At 39.7% G+C, this 17,500-nt stretch overlaps 2 protein-coding genes and 1 long non-coding RNA gene across 3 annotated transcripts in view; all 3 read right to left on the minus strand.

Annotated features, from left to right (window-relative positions):
• Positions 1–2,317: 2,317 nt before the first annotated feature.
• Positions 2,318–7,871, minus strand: LOC138054677 (uncharacterized). The gene is made up of 3 exons (XR_011133334.1): positions 7,641–7,871; positions 5,678–5,875; positions 2,318–3,419 (listed from the first exon to the last, which is right to left on the minus strand). It is a non-coding gene; the product is annotated as an uncharacterized lncRNA (long non-coding RNA).
• A 6,198-nt stretch (positions 7,872–14,069) lies between these two features.
• On the minus strand, positions 14,070–15,842 carry LOC138054678 (uncharacterized). The gene is made up of 2 exons (XM_068901165.1): positions 15,629–15,842; positions 14,070–15,209 (listed from the first exon to the last, which is right to left on the minus strand). Exons 1-2 carry the CDS (start codon positions 15,651–15,653, stop codon positions 14,149–14,151), a joined length of 1,086 nt encoding a protein of 361 aa, XP_068757266.1. The 5' UTR covers positions 15,654–15,842; the 3' UTR covers positions 14,070–14,148.
• Positions 15,843–15,856: 14 nt separating this feature from the next.
• The window catches only part of LOC138053259 (uncharacterized), a 4,273-nt gene continuing 2,629 nt past the window's right edge, over positions 15,857–17,500 (minus strand). The window contains exons 3-4 of the mRNA XM_068899916.1: positions 16,714–17,500; positions 15,857–16,542 (exon numbers count right to left, since the gene is read on the minus strand). The exon at positions 16,714–17,500 is cut by the window's right edge and continues 203 nt beyond it. Of these exons, the coding sequence (XP_068756017.1) occupies positions 15,857–16,542; positions 16,714–17,500 (1,473 nt within the window). The remainder of the gene's footprint in view (positions 16,543–16,713) is intronic.

Below are 17,500 nucleotides of genomic sequence, written 5' to 3' on the forward strand. Positions count from 1 at the left end.
TTTCTAAAAGAGTTTTAGAGCTTTTGTTTGGGAATATCCGGAAAGAGTTTTAGACAATTTTTTCGGGAATTATGTAGCTAAGCCTATTTCAACGTGTACTGTCAAGTTTTAGTAAAAATCCTCTCACCTACTATCACGAATCCTGGCGCAATCTGACTAGCTCGCTACTTGCTATCCATTGAGTGATAGATAGTGAGTGAGTAGCAGGGACGAATGAACTCAACAAATTTACCTGCTCCCAACTGAGTGGCTTCATATCTCAGTTGTACCAGCATTGCACCAGCATTGCCCCGGCATCGCAGAGGTCATGGGTTCGAATCCCGTGGAACCCACCTGGATTATTGTCCACAAATACAACATCGCATCGTCTGTGCAGGTCAAGTCTACGCCTCTTTGCAAATGATTGCATCCTTTACAGAGAAATCCATTGTGTATAAGATTTTTGGGCTCTACAGGATGATCTCAAACAATTGTCATTTTAATGATGAAATGGTATATATGAAATGAATCATATATGAACTGCGGATATGAAATCAAGTGAAGCTATGATCTTCGCAGTGATAAACGCAATTTATACAATTGCGTAGAGAAGCCTGAAAAATTCAGGACTTCAACGGGGTTTGAACCCGTGACCTCGCGATTTATTCCTCACGGGACCATTAGAACCCACAAATGACCAGCTCCCAACGTCAGTGGCTTCATAGCTCAGTTGGTTAGAGCGTCGCACCGGAATCGCGAGGTCACGGGTTCAAACCCCGTTGAAGTCCTGAATTTTTCAGGCTTCTCTACGCAATTGTATAAATTGCGTTTATCACTGCGAAGATCATAGCTTCACTTAATTGTCATTTTGGTCAAACACTGGGCAATTAAATTTCAATTAATGTCAAAAAGTATTATCATCTTGGTATAACTTGCAAGAAAATCTCAACTGTGTTTCAATATTCTGTGGATGGCCAGCCTATTAGAGCGATTTCCTCAGCACAAAGAAAATCTGTCCTGGAACGAGCATATCAACAACATCTGTAAAAAGGCAAGCTACTCTTGGGCTGCTGCATCGTATCCTATACTGGTAGATGTGATTCAAAAGGTAAAGATACAGCCTATAGCTCGTTGGCTTTTACAATCTCTGTACGGTGGCCAATTTACATTATCAACTCCGTTGATAAAACCAAATTTTTGTATAGCTCGTTGGTGCGACTAAAGCTTGACTTTGCATGTTGTGCGTGAAACCCTTTCACTAAACAGAACATCAAGAAAATTGAGATGGTTCAACGTCAAGCAGCGAGATTTGTATATTCAATTATTATTCACAACTGAGCCACGTTACTCCAACGATTGAACAACTTGGAAAGGAAAGAAACTTTATTTACAATTAACGCAAACCAAGTCAAATGTTGGTTTTTGAGGAGAGGGGAAACCGGAGTATCCGGAGAAAACCTCTTCGCGGCGGTGCAGAGTAGAGATCCAACAAACCCAACCCACATATGACGCCGAGACTGGGAGCCGAGTACTCTCACCACTGCGCCATCCCTGGTTGGGATCCTCTTCAAGATCGTCGACTCATACGTTCCACAAGATCCTAATGGGTGATTTTGGTATTATCTTCCCCCTGAGGTGCCCGAAATAACACGAACTACTAGATTATCGAATTATAGTCGTCCTTTTCAACATATTAGTGTATCAAACAATGCATGCATGTAAGTATTCTTTTTACCGGAGGACGATTGCAGTATTGAACAATTTACCTATTAATGAAGATGTTAATATAAATCATCAAGAGTATTGTTCTTGCAGCCATCAAATCATTTGTATAATTCTACTTAGCAGATCTAATCCAGTTATTTCTTACTTATTCTCACTGCCAGATTTATTGACATTTAATTTAATTTGTACTCATATTTTATTTTAGCTCCTTGTATAGTCATTACTGTTTTAGGAGTAAACCCATTATAATTAAAGATTACAGATTAAGATGTCTTTAAGAGACAATTGCTTAAATTGTCCAGTTAAGTGCGAGGATCACTTCAGTCTACATTTCGTCTATAACCCGCTCTTAAGATCTATACAATTATTTCACTCATCAAGTCCTTTCACGAGAACCAATGAACGCAACAAATAGGCCATTTCCGAGTTCAAGTCTGCCTCCTCTTCAAAGCGAGTCGAAGTGCGAAGTTTTTGTGATGGTAATTAGTTCTACTTTACATATGAATGAAAGCTAATTTTCATAAGAAAAACTTTGCACTTAGACTCGTTTTGAAAAGGAGGCAGACATCAACTCGGAAATGGCCTATTGACCTGCTCCCAACTGAGTGGCTTCGTGGGCCTTATTCGCGCGGCGGTCATATTGGCCATAGACAATGGATTTCGTATCCCCGAGCCTCGAGTTGAAATGTTTGGGAACGAGTTTCGGTGCGCAAAAACAAAAGTTTCCAATCCCTCGGGACTCAAAATGGCCGCTGTGTGATTAGGGCCCATAGCTCAGTTGCTAGAGCACTGCACCGGCATCGCAGAGGTTCATGGGTTCGAATTCTGTTGGAGACAGCTGCATTTTTCAGGAGTCTATAAAGAGACAATTGCTTAAATTTTCCAGTTAAATGCGAGGATCGCTTGAGTCCGGTTCAGTCTACATTTCGTCTATAACTCGCAGTTCAACTCTATACAATTATTTCATTCAAGGTAATCAGATGTCAACCAAGGAATCAATTAACAGAATCAAATTATCGCTCTATTTTCTAGCAAAACACTCTTCGCTCCGATGATGGTGTAGTCCTCATCCTACACACCGTCTCTTTAAAACTGTACTTGTATATTGCCTCTATACTCATCTCCCACAAGACAAATGACCGCAACTTTAACAACAGGACGACTGTGGATGCAAGTCGACGTCATCTACAGTCTTCCTCTTAACATTGAAATTTTGTACTCAACCGTCTGGTCCTGGGCCTGAGATTCCATCCATGAAGTCTGTCTATGTACCACTTGCCTCGAACAACATTATCATCCCAATGACTATTGTATCGATGTCGTTGACTTTCACATTTTGTCGTTCAACCTGCCACTGCTCCTTGGTACTTGGGAGAATGAATCAGCGATTCTCTAGCCCTGTTCCAAGACTTCCTCTTTCCCCGCCATGAAAATGAAAATGGGCCTGGAACCGGGGTTAGGGGGAGTGAGTCCCGCAACAGCACTAACGATTCTCTAGGCAAACTTGCCACTGCTCCTTGGTACGCTTGTCCAAGGGAAATATCATTAGGGCATATACTTGACGTCTGATCAGGGTCGTTTGGAATCCTGCCGATTGGCCGTAGCTTAACAAGATTGGCCGTCTATAGAAACACCGTGTACAACTCGAATGGAATTAGCACCTGACTGTCGCTCTTGCAAGTCTTGACGAGCGCCTTTGCGCATCCATCTTAACTCTGCTGACCAATTAGAGTTAATTCTTAGTTTACCTTTTAGTCTTCCACTAGATTTAAAATTTTTAACGCTTTAAAATCTGCTTAACGGTTACATCTGAAGATGAATGCTGTAGCATTCCAAACGCAAGTTAACCCTTAGTAAAAATGCGATATAGTATGTTTATAACCGCCGTCTGTGTGAGTTTATCACGACACAAAAATTTAAGTTATCAGCAATTCAAGTTTGTATTCCAAGTGTTAAAATGCAGCTGGGTGCTGTCCGTTACGGTGATTCCTCAGAAAAAAACAGTTGTGGAACGATTTTCTTGAAACTTTCCCTGAATGTTCCCTGCTAATCCCTGTTTTGAGAACTACAATAAAAAAGATAAGTCACCGTGCTTGCTTAAGAGATAGAATGGGCCAATCTTACCCCATTGATGCCTGTACTGATACTAATCACGCGCGTTTTAACATCGGCTCAGGGTACATGTTGTGGTAGCTAAAAGCGAGAGGGTTTTTTAAAGTAACACTTGAAAAAACATCTGATAGGTAGAAAGTCTAGAGCATATGGAACACAGTCTTATAAGTTTATGGAAAAATCACTCAACTTAAAACGACGTCGACTCAAAACGTTTCTCGAGTCATTGTTTTCAAGATCATAATTTTATATCCTTGGGTGAGGGGCTTTGTGTACGGTTTTTGCTACGTCTATTTTCCTATCATTTTTTATTTATCGAAAGGGGATAATTTGTACAACAAAATTATGCAATAAAAGATATAGCTCACCGTGCTCATTTAACAGTAAAACACCATCGTACCTGTCTATCTCGATTATCGTAAATGGAAACAACAAAATTCGTCATGTTCTCGGAATGTGCGTGCTTATTTGTAACGAATTATGGATCATTGACAACTTCTCTCACGTGTATTGAGAATTGTTTCAGCGTGTATGATCGATTTACACCATACTTACGATTTCGCAAAATTGACCAATTTATAAATATTGACACATCATATGCGCAGTACAGGATGCGCAGTGCGATACTGAGGAATCACCTTAAGATAGTGCACTTGCGCAAAAAAAACCACGCAGTTTGAGATCAGTTATAACAAATCCAGGGTTATTTTGCCTCGGCATTCAGCAGTTTTGTGATCCTGTTTTTGTGAACGAACTGGGGCGCTAAATGCGGCTGGAAATCGTACCTGAATAGATTTTCATATTCTTTTACAGTTATTGGACATACAAGTATCCCGCCATTGGCGGTTTTATACTAGAGACGCATTACTTGGGCAAACATTTGCTTTTCGCCTGGTTTATATGCGTCCCTGGTATAAAGACGGGCAGAGGACGCAATATCCGTTTAGACAAAATATCTTTCGTTGTACGTCCCGTGCGTCGCCCCACAGTAGAAAATTAATCATCCAGACGGATAATGCGTCTTGTGCTCGTCTTTATATAGACGCAGAGAAAAAAATGTTTGCCCAAGTTCGTTCCAGACTGATTACGAGTCTTCTATAGTTCGTTCCGTCCTTACAATAGTCAAATAACCCGAATGACGCATACTTCGTCTGGGAGGATAAATGCGTCTGGTATAAAAACGGCCAATTGTCTTTTCACAGCGCCAGGGTGTAAATCGGAGGAAGTAGAGAATATAGAGGGAGAGCATAATTGCAGATTATCACTGGCTGAGATGGCATGATTTACGGGCTCTTCAAATGATCCCGGTTGACTGGGCTGGCTCGGTTATTACCGAGATGAAATTGGTTGCTCTTCATATGGCGACTTTCAGCCCGCGACAATTCAGGCGTGAATCCTACCCAAGCTTGGAGAAAAATTCTCGATTTTCTCTCAGTGTTTAAGCAACCTCAGATTTCTTTTGACTTTACGTTCACTATTAAATGAAACTATTCCAAGCTTCATCATCAGGGAAAAGAGAAGTGAAAAGTCGGTTATGTCCGTTCTGTCACGAAAATACATTGTATTATTTCCCTTCCCCATAACCGAGATCAAGTGTTCATATGGCAAAATTTCCAGCCCGCTTACTACCGAGATCCCGTTTGAAAAAAACCGAGATCTCGGCAACCGAGCTAACCCGCCCTCTCATATGAACACATCGAAATATTTCCAAAGAATTTAGAGGTGAGGCGAGATCTCGGAGACCGGACCAACACGGTCAAACGGGCTGATATAAAGAGGAACTTAAAGGAGAAGTTCACTCCAAAATGACAATCTTTTTTAATCGATTAATAGAACGTTCATGAGAAGAACAGCTTTTAACCTAGATTTCAATCTTGAAATAGCTTCCTAAGCTTGTGAAATCCTTGTTAAAAATGCACACATGCAGGCCGCCATTTTGGATTATACTTAGCAGCCTGGTAACCCGTTCGTTGACGTCATTAAGTCCTGCTTATAACACTTTTTCATGAAGTAAAACAACTCGACTGGGCCAGAGCGCGTTGATGAAGGAATCGTGTCTCTGGTGATGAAAACAGTGAGGCAGAAAAGACTGCGGAACGTAAATTGGTGCAGATGCCAGAGATGTGGATTCCAAGAGAGCAAGAGAGTGCGTTTGTTGTGCAGAAGCACCGGTGCATGTGTCCTCGCGAATTTGGACCACCGGTACAAATTCGCTAGCCGATTTGGACCCCACATTACAGTTTATTGAACTGTTTATATCGAGGTAGTGTTAGAGTTTGGATTAGGAAAACTGACCGATACCGTAAAGCATAAATATTTAAAAAAAAAAGTCCAGATCAGTTAATTTTTCAGTAAAGGTTGTTTAAAGCATTCGCGGCGGCATTTCGTAAAGTAGATGCGAATTTTAACTCCTTTCTGACAGAAGCTTAAATCACGAACTAGGAACTCAAGGAATTGTCGAGTTCATTTTTTAATAAGGAGAAAAAGCAAAGTCAGACTCAAGCTTTATTTAAAAAATGTTTAAAGCACACTGGGGCTTTTCGTAAAGCGTTGTTTGTTCATAGTTCTTTTTCTTCCATTTGACAGTTTGAATGGGCGGCGCTTTCACAAAGGAGGTGCCACTTTAAGAAGTACATGTAACACCACTTGGTTGGGAAACGCATTGTTAGAAGTTTACTTGACTACAAGGCTTCAGAAGATTTTTCCTTCTTTTTATGACCAAACTTTACAAGTCATGAATTCTCGTATTAAAATAAGAAGAAAAGGCAAAGTTTAATAATCTTGAGTTTCCGTAAACGTTTTTTTGCACAAATTTGCAGAAGAATTTTATTACCTTAATCAAAAAAACACTCACTTTCAGGCGGGTCCATAACCGCTACCAGCAGATCTGGGGCCCGTTTCTCGAACGTCCCGATAACTTTTTGGGCCCGAAAAGTCATGTGTGAAACTGCCAACCGCTTGTTTTGGAAAGTTGATCTTTTAACATGTTTTTAAGATAACAACGAGATAAATGACTGTGAAGTTTGACGACTTAAATCCTCTCCGTTCTTGAGATACAAAGGGAATTGTGACACCCGAAAATGGCCCGTAAAGTTTCGGGACGTTCGAGAAACGGGACCCTGGACCGAGGGGTCCAAATGATCTCAGCGGATCTCAGCTGGATCAGGGGGTCCAAATCCGTTGGGGGGGGGGGGGGTGGGGAAGGAGGAATCTAAGCCGCTATGACAAAGCGTACCGGACTCGGAAAACAAGCTTGATCATGGAGATACAGGACTTTATCATAAATGATGGGATGAATTTACAAAGTCTTGCTGCAGTTTTTTTTTTGTTAATGTTCTCTTGATATATATGTTATTTGCCGGCTGGGAAGACGGTGTTTTCAAGACCTCGGTCACAGTTTTTTACCGCACGACCGACCCAAAACCCTTGCCATTTACTTTTTCTTAATCGGGCACGGAAATGACTTTAATAATTGCTCATCAACGCACGCACAAATCCACTAAACTGAAAAAAATGTAAAATTTTCATAGATGAATCTTTTTGTTTGAATATTGTTTTCAACTTTCTACTCTAATAAAAAAATTACTTTGAAATTAGTTTTTTTGTTGATCATGACTTGTTCGTTTTTGTCAGTTTTGTCTGTGCTAATTTTCCCACCTTTATATATCATCCGGATAATAAAAGACACTCTCAATTTTCCATTTAAAAGCTTATAACTCTTTATAGTTTTAGCCTTAAAAGATTAAATAAATGCTGGGAAAACCGTTTCAGTGTTGGTAAAGAACTCATCATCCATAGGCAGAGATAAGAAAATCCAGACCTACCGTGCTAAGAACCAATAAGATTGCAGGATGGTACAGTGCCTTCTTGGTGAAAATGAACTGAACGGTGATGTCCCTGTTTCAGATATCTACTGTGTTAAGCTTGTAGGACCCAAGTACTGATACTTGTTTCTGTTTGTGTAAACAGGGATAGACGACCATGCATTCTCAATAGTTTGCCTTGATAGAGCTGTATTTAGAACTGCCATTGTTGGCTTTTACTATGTAAACAGGTCTAATACTCTACATCTACCCCAGTTTAGTAAAACAAACTGCATGCATTCCCTCCATACAACTCACAAGGGCGGATCTAGGATTTTGGCTAGGGGGGAGTAGATTTCACACGGAAATGCACAGGAAGCCCAATCTTTATATGTTAGACAATGTATATAATACATGCTTTTAAGAGGGTTAGGGCTGTAGTATGATAAATCTGTAAATGATGAGGCAAATAAAAGTCTAACTTAATGCAGCTTTTGTGCTTTTAATATCCTCTAGTAGCTTGATTCGCTTTGCCGTTTTTTAGCTAAGCTTACATTACTAGGAAGAATTATGTGTGACCACTGCTACGAAAGCAAACTGGCGGCGCAGAAGATCTAGCTAATTGGCAAGCATTCACTTCTGGAAACATTTTATTCCGCCAAAACTCCGAAAACTAGCGGTTTTAAGGCACAACGGACCGCTGTCTGTTATTTAGGTTTTTGTTTCGTTTGTAAATTTTGGAATTTTTTTTTGGTAACCGAGGGAGGGGGGGGGTGCACGTTGGTAACCGAGGGGCGTGCACTTGCACCCAGTGCACCTCCTTACCTCAGCAGAGCTGGCGCAGTGGTGAGAGCATTCACCTTCCACCATTATGACCCGGAATCGATTCCCGGATGCGACGCCATATGTGTGTTGAGTTTGTTGGTTCTCATCTATGCTCCGAGAGGTTTTTCCGCGGGTACACCGGTTTTCCCTTCTCCACAAAAATCAACATTTGATTTGATTTGTTCTGATTTCAGTTGATTTGTAATCTTCTCAATTATTAGAGCACTCGTGCTCAGCTTAATAACCTTGAGACTTAAATAAAGTGATTATTATAATTCTTATTTGACTTAAGAATAAGCATCCCCAAGAGACATAATCTCTTGGCATCCCTTATTAAATGGTTACTGCAGCTGAACCTTGGTATTTTTTAACTCCCATGGGAAATGAAAAAAGACACTAGCAGTTGAGTAGTAGTCAACAACGAATATAACAGTACACTGATGGTCTATAATAATGACAGTTGCTTTGCAGAATGCATCTCAACTTCAGTCTAAATTGTATTTATTTTCAGAAATTACATCTACGCAGCCTCCAGACGGTACCGGTATATTGGGTGGATATACAATTAACTGGGGAGAAAGAAAAGAGCAGTCAATCCATACTGTGTGGTTGCTATCATATGAAAACAATTACTGGAGGGTTTAGCAATCCTTCTTTCTTAATTTGCATAAATGTCTTTCGAACAAAGTGAGATATTTTCAAAAGGGCAACTCCAAATGTTCTTTTTTTCAGTTTGAAAGGCCTTATCAGTTAAAACACTCAATAAAAGTCTTAAAACGTACTGATTTAGAACGACTTATCCACCGTACGCGTGCTTCAGTAATTATGAAGTTCATTGTGAAGAAATGTAACTAAAAGTGTACAACAGTACTACATGGAAGGGAGTGTTAAAAACAACAAAAGACATTACAAGCATGCAAAGAAAAAAGGGTCAATTAAAAACTTTCACGCGAATTGGGTCAGATTGTACATTGAGCATGATAATGAAAAATATTTCATATACGAACAAACAATCTTGTTCTTGCTCGTCTTTATTAGACAGAAACATTTCGGCTAAAATTCTTTGGGTAAGCCATGTTTCTCTCGGAAAGGTGAACAAAATGAACGGTATTTCGGGCGTTAAGGAAACAGTCGGTTAAGTGATACCAAAAAAAAACAAATGTTCCTCCTTTGGCGAGAACTTCTTGTCTATATAAAATGCTATTTTATTTGAAATTTGCTTTTTAGATTAAAGTACATATTAAAATAAAGAAAACATACCTTTAAGAACGTTGACAATTTTTTCCAGTCCTTGCTGGATAAGCCAATCCTCCACAAAGCGCTGATATTCTCCATGTTTTAGAGATATAAACCACGTGGGTGTCAAAAGCCCGGGGGTACCCCCGGGATTGGCTAATGCCCGGCCCCCGGGTCGCGCTAAATTAGCTTAAGCCACACCCCCGGGACTGACAAGGCGGGCAAATGTCCTGCAGTTGCCCCGGGGGGGGGGGGGGGAGGGGCAGGGCGCAGTTGAAATTGACAGATGCATTTTACGGTTCGGTTAACTACACTTTTCAGGGTCACCCAGCGTCAATTTTCGGAAAATATCTGTTTGGAAGACGATTTGAGATCTAGAATTTTCAGAACATTTATTGTAAAATTTCTTGCTTGCCTGCCTGTCCTAGGATTTTCGAACATCTAAAAAATGGTACAGTTTCCCAATTTCAACGTATTTTTACCCTAAAAAGGTCACCTAGAATTTTCGGGAGCCTTTTTTCTGGCTGAAATTCTCGAAAAGGTAAGTTTTGATCCCTATACTTTTCGGATCACTAGACTTTCAGCTAGGAAATCTGAAAAGACGAAAAATTATTAGGGGATAAGAATATGCCTGTATCTACCGTTTAAATACTAAAATAAGTTTAACAATGTTATGTTTAAGTGGTTTTGAACTACATTCTCGTTGGGTGCCCCTGACTTTTTACGAGATCATGTGAAGAATAAAGCACTCGTTTGCAAATTAAGCCTAAGCGCTTGTTTCAGTGGTTCGGCCGAAGCACTCGTTTACATTTTTTAGCTTCAGAATATACTTAGAAGATTACTTGGAAAAGGTGGTCTTTTCGACTGTGTATCTGCGTATCCACCTCTGAATATACTTAGAAGATTACGTGGGGAGGGGGTGGTCGTTTCGACTGCGTATCCGCGTATTCAACCACTTCGGAGGAGCAGCTTCAAAATGGAAGGGTAATCTGCAGTTAGTAAATTGAAGGGGTGTTGACACGACAGAGCAAAAATGGCACAGGCCCGACAAAAACTGGAACGGTTACATACAAAGAAACAGTGAACTTTTATCCCTTCCGCGACGGGTCCATAGGCGCCTATGGTCCCGTAGCGGAACGGATAGACGTTCACTGTTCCTTTACAAAAATGATTGGAACCGTTCCATTTTTTATTGGACCCGTGCCATTTTGTCTCTGTCGTGTAAACGCGCCTTGAGTCTAAATTTGTTTTCACGCGATGTTCACGTGACAGCATGAATTGTGTCACAACAGAATGCTCACAAAATATCAAAATACCTTGGTAGAGATGGGAGGGGAGGAATGGAGGCGATTCATAACGATTTATCCTTCTTGTCAATGTCGCTTTACAATGAAAGAAAATACTATGAGACAAGTAAGGATCATCGAGATAGAAATTTCTCCGTCACAAAAAGATCTACTCTGTTACTTTGTACAATCTTTCCGCCTTCTCACCCTACCCCAGCTGAAAAGTTCCTTCTTTGACGTCATCCACCCACTGTCTGGATGCGTTTACCAAGCTCGCGAAAGGAGGGACGTTGATTTTTCGCGAGAAGCTGTAGTTCGATGAAGGTTTGTGTTCTTATATTTAATTTAATGCATGCACTAAATGATTCAGCCATAGAGCTGAGTATCTACTGAGTATCCGGCAATTTTGTGCTATGCTATTTTAAGCTACAAGTTAGATTTGATCTGTGGTAATCAAGTTTGTATTACAGATTTCCTTGTTATTATACATATGATTGCAATAACAGCTGATTGCAGAAAAAGGCGGAATTATTTCGCCCAGCTGGGGAGCTAACGTACAGTTTCTGAATCGCACTCAGGCCAAGTGCGCAATGTTCATATTCTTCACCGGGGGATAAGATCTCTCCTTGGTCGCCTTTAATTAAGTACTGTTGAGTTTTCTTGGGCCACAGTTTGCTTTGTGGAATAATTATCTGTTTGGAGATCACTTTACCATGGCCTCGTTTACAAGAGGTGAAACATTTCACAGTAATTTAGTATCGCGTGATTCATGATGCATCGATGATATGGATGATGCTTGAGTGCATGCAACTTCGAAAATATCCCTTTCAATTTCATTTTCATTACTGGGTTGCCTCATGGCAAACCCAGTCAAGGTCTGCGTTTAGTTTGTTTGTTTTCTTTTGTTTTTTCCGTTTCGGTAAAAGTCTTGCCTGTCACTCCCCTGGTAAGTGGTGTCTTTGTGGACAGAGCCTTCTGCGAGTATTTTCTTAGGATCGAGAGGGTAGTGGAACTGCGTAGATTTCTCTGGTGGACACACTTAGCCTGCAATGGCGTCGAAAGTCATGTAACGCGAATGGCGTTTTAGTGGATCCTTAAACAAAATATACCCTTATGGAGCTCAATAATGGAAAGTTAGTTGGATAAAATAGGCAGGAATCTCAAAAGCGACGAGCACTGGACTTCGACAACAATCTATCGCCCGTCGAGACGAAATCAAAGTGAGCTATAATATTTACCTGAAGTACATGGTAATTTGACACGATTGAGTTTCTTGTCTTCACGCACGCAATGAAATAGGAAGAGGTTTTCGCCTCTAAGAGCAAATATGTTGTTTGTTTCAATAAATATTTCGCTGGAAAAGGATTCTGTGGTATTTTCTGCCTTTGTGAATTATAATATCATGTTGTGTATTGAATTTTCGAGCTTAAGGTTCAAATGTGATATGGGAGAAGTTTTTTAGTATTGCTCTGTAAGCAGGAAGGGTTCACAGGCCTGTTGGAAGCGTGCTTGAGTTTCAACAAAATGAGCCCCAAAATCAGTGAAAACTTGTGACGCAGATGAATAATAAAGTAGCTGCTATTTCCAAAATGATGGAATCACCTGGTAATAAATAACGTCGTACGCGTCTTGGAGAGTAAATTTTGACTTTGCATAAACAAGAGTTGGGCGATTTTGATCTTTGTTTTGACTTCGCTCATTTCATTGTCAAACTTTATAACACTTGACAGAAAAAGAAACTTACAAAAATCCGGTATCTTGCCATCATTTGACACAGACGCTTCACTGTTTGGCGAGTAAACATGCCGCGGTAACTTAATCACGGCGCCCGCTGAATTCCGGCCATGTCACTTTCGTTTTGCAATTTACTTGAACGTAGCAAAAATCAGCCAAAATGTTTGTCGCTGAGCGTAACTTTTTATATTCTATATTCACGGTTCAGAATTCATGTTGCTTTCATGTCGTAAATATTTTATTCTCGATCGGCCGTCCGGGAAACTTCCTTCTGCTCTTTCTGAAAACTGTGTATCAATAGTTATTTGCTTTTTCATCAATATTTGTTTTGCATAAAGCAAGCTAACAGAATCTGTACCTTGCTGAGTTCGCATTTGTTAGCGTTAATAGTATTTTCGGTCAGATGTTTCTGTTTTTATGAGAGGTTTATTGTTTTGGTCTCCCATCCTAAACCTAACCCCGCGAAACAGGGCTTGACTTCAGTGAAGTTTAGTATTACAAAGCTTTCAGATGAAGTTGTGAGGGAACTTGAAAATTATCAACATGTCAGCCCAGAAGCCAATGTTTCTCACTTCTCTTTTATTTGTTATTCTTCAGAGACTGGAATGCTGTATTTCAATACCACACAATTCAGTGCCTTCTGATTTTCTGTAGCACGTACCACAGGCAACGCAGTGTATGCTTCACAGAAGCATCTAGTTTCGTTTTGCAGTCAAGCTATGTCACGCGTGCTCATGAGTATCCACAAGAGTGAATGAACATTCGAATTCCTCTTTAGAGCTTCCGAGATTTGAATGGAATCTTGAAGATTTTTCTGAAAGTTGCTGCGAAAAATGCACAATAACTGAACAATAATTCGTCAAACACATCAAAGAGTTTTCTCTTTTCAAACACCTTTTATTTTACAAGTAGGGGTAATCGAAGCTTAGGCAAGTGCGTCCGATGCTTGTAGGGGTACAGGTAGATATTGAAGGGGAAGGGTGGATGGTTCGTGTGGTAGATAAATGTTATTACTGCATATATGAACGTGACAACTTGTTAGATGTAATCATGAACTATTTATTGGGAATTCTACAAGTAAACAACTACTGGAAATTACTCAAAAATGGAACTGTTACTTGCAAGTCTGAACGCTGGGACACAAGAAATTGTGTTTGAACAGGAACATGTGTATTCTAGCGAGAAATAGCGGACAATAAAGTTATTATTTGAATTGACAGGAAATCACGTGTAACATTCTATAGAATATGGTGTCCATTTTGGAACTAAGCTGAAGTGAACATGAACAATTTGTATTGGAAAAAAGGATTTCTGCACTTTGGTTGATAACAACAACATTTGTTGAAGCTTCAAATAGCCTCTAGTGAAACTTTCATGGGCTAAAAACTGTTTGTGGAGCTTTTAGGACAGCTCAAAATACAGAACATGATCTCCAACATTTAATATAATCAAATAGCCTCAAGAGAAACTTCCATGAGCTTATTAGAGGCTGTGTCATAAGTTATGCAGAAGCTGGATTCGATGTCCAGCAGATCCAAAATAAGCTCTTCTTCTGATGTTATGTTGAGGTTAATGCTGGGTATAAGTGCAGCCAGTTTATGCACCTCAGGATGAAAGAGGTTAAGTGCAAGCTTGTCATTTCTGTACTGAGTGTTCTGGAAAAGCACTTTTAAAAACCACTGAGATTCACAGGAAGATGTTTTCATCATCATCTTGCAGGATGGACATGTTGCAATGTTTCCATTAGATTTGACTGAAACCTTCTTTTTGCATGATGCACACGAAAGATTTTTTGACGCGTTTTGGACGCCAATTAATTTGGCTGATATTCTGTTCTGTGTTAGTGACTCCATCTCTGTAGTGGCTTGTGCCAAGTTTTGTGTAAAAGGAGGAATCTCTTTGTAAAGAAACTGTTCTGACTTTGGAGTGTTCAGGTAGCGGATTCCATTGGTCTCCTTGAGTCTTAGATTTTGCAAGGCATAAGTCTTCTGGTGTTCAAGTTTGTCACAATGTTCTTGCCACAGAACAAGTTTTATAGAAGTGGTGTGGTCAACGAGAATGACTTCTTGCTTTTTAAGAGGGTGGTCATAACGACTATTAATTGTTTTCACTCCAGTGATGCTGGATACCTTTGCTTTAACATCAACCAATTGCTCTTTTGGCACCTCCTGCAGAGATGAAAGACTTGGCAAGGAAGATGATATTGTAGCATCTTTGTAGACATATGGTAACGCCACAGGTTCCACATTTGTATTGTTTTGGATGATAATGCTCTCTATGTCATCCTTGATGGAAGAGCGTATGTTGTGGAGTCTGACCCCTGTCTTTCCTTTGTGGTACTTCTCCAACAGGGGTCTCTTTGCTGGGTTAAAACATACTGCCCTGACTACTTTGTTGCTTCCCTGGATACTGCAGTTGAAGTATTTTGTTGGGGAAAATGTGGCTTTCTTGATAGGAGATATGGCTTGAATGTAGCCCAAGATTTCTTGTACTTCAGAGTTCTGAGAAGCTACAAAACAGGAATAGTTAGGGTATTGTCTTTTAATGTCAAGTGTAGGTATGTTTTAATTGGAAAAAAACGTCACTCCTTTTAAAGAAACTTGACTTTGTAATATGTCTCTCAAGCTATGATCACAAAACTTGTGGGAGCTTGAAGGGGTGGTGGGGGAGGGGGTGGTGTGTTGTTGATGATGATGTATTTTGCCTTTGGTATGAACTGAATGTTTACTGGAATAGTCTTAAAACAGCCACACAATTTATGCTGCACTGACAGCTGATACATCTTTAAGAACTCCTAAAGAGTTTCATTTGAGTGGTTACAATTTTGGATATTTGCACAAACTTACGAGCCAGAACTATTTAACTGTGGGCATTAAAAGGAAGAACCTTAAACTACAGCTAGTGTTGTATTCAATTGAGCATACTTACATTTGAACTGTGTGTCGTTATTCATCTTGCTGTTGGTGGTCTTTTCCTGATAAAAGAAAAGATTCAGGTTATTGTTTAGAGCTTCGTTATTTATTTATATTGATACATTTAGTTTGCTGTCTGTTGTATACCAGGAATAAGTAAAACAGTTGATACAGTGTTTGCAGAAAATTAATACCAGATTTATTTTGCTATCAGATTCTTTTATAATAAGTATGTTTTGCAAGTTCATCTAGTCGCTTCTCCTCCGTCATCTCTAAATTGCAAATGCTTTGATTTTTTGAGGCTAGTAAGCCTTTCAAAAGTCATTGGTTCGATAACACACGAGGACAGTGTTCTTACTCGGCTTATCGCCACATATGAAATTCCAGCAGTTTTTCCAGTTTTCCCAATGTCTATCCATGCATTTGAAAGGGTTAAACCTTGGCTTTTGTGAATTGTGATTGCCCAAGCGAGTTTTAGAGGTAGTTGTTGTCTTTCATGGAGACCATCTAATGTGTTAGAAGTTATTGCAATAGGGCATATATTAGGTACACAACCTGGATTGTTAATACTAACAGATGGGCCTGTATAGTCATGAAATTGTACAATGACAGCAATGGGTAAGTCTGGGGGTTGTTGATTGTCAGCATAAATGAAGTCAAGTACTACACCAGTCGCACCATTGCAAAGCCCAACATCTGTCCATAAATTCATTGTCAGCATAATGCGAGCTCCTTTGGCAAGGAAAATGACTGGCTCTAAACCTGACATGTCTTCAGGAGAGATTTTTTTAGCAGCAGGACTGGAATGTATAGCAGTTATTCTTGCTATGGGTTGCTGGAGTTCTGATAACTTTTGAAAGTTGTAATTTGCAACGTCATCATTGCTGTAGTATAGTGTTATGGCATCTTTAAATTCAGTTATGTTTTTCACTTTTGATGGTTGACGAGTTAACAGGAGGTTCCAATCATGCTGATTGCAATCTCCTGTACGCAAGCGCATGAGTAAATCTCTAAACTTCACTTGTTCTGGGCTATAGCCTTGTACTCTTTAGTTTATTGTTAGTTTAACTACCGTGTCAAACATTAAGTAAGCTAAATGACCTTGTTCTTGTAGAGCAGTTGAGGGCTTTGAATGATAAAGGGGCTTGTCGCCCACAGGTGGTAATTGGCCTGGATCACCAACTAAAATTATTGATTTACCGTCAAAGAGTTCATCAGTTAAACCAGTAGCTTGTCTGCAGCGCTTATCAATCCAGCCAAGCATTGATTGTCCTAACACACTGTATTCATCAATTAGAATATAACTGATATCTTTCAAAAAGCTTTGAAGTCTAACAAGGCTTTGTCCGGTTAACTCTTTGTTTCCTTTCGAACCAACAGGAAGCTTTAACAATGAATGAATAGTGCACCGACGTATATTGTAAGAAGCCTTGCCAGTTGTGGCAGTTATTGCACATGAATGTTGAAGAAAGTTTCGAATGGCATGAATGAGGTAGCTTTTTCCTGTACCACCAACACCTATTAAAATAACTAATAATGGCTCCTTAGGACAAGGTTGTGATGAATGTGTTGTAATGATATCATATGCGTGCTTTTGCATATTATTTAAAGTATTGACATCAACATTTTGTGTTGAATTTGTAACTTCTGGATTTAATACTTCTTTGTTCTTTTTTATCCATGAAGACTTTTCCTTTATTTGACTATGTTGATATTTAAAATTGTCATTTTGCCAGTCACAAGGAGAAGTAAGAGATTTATCTAGTTCATTGTTTGTAACAAAGGATCCAGGAATAAGATCAGCTAAAATCATCCACTGTTCACGCTGAGGGAGCTCTTGAGGGGTATGTTCAAAATCTGTGTCATCTTCTGAGTAAGTTTGAACAGT

Source organism: Montipora capricornis, chromosome 6 (genome assembly GCF_036669925.1).
Source record: "Montipora capricornis isolate CH-2021 chromosome 6, ASM3666992v2, whole genome shotgun sequence".
In the NCBI taxonomy this organism is placed as follows: Eukaryota; Metazoa; Cnidaria; class Anthozoa; order Scleractinia; family Acroporidae; genus Montipora; species Montipora capricornis.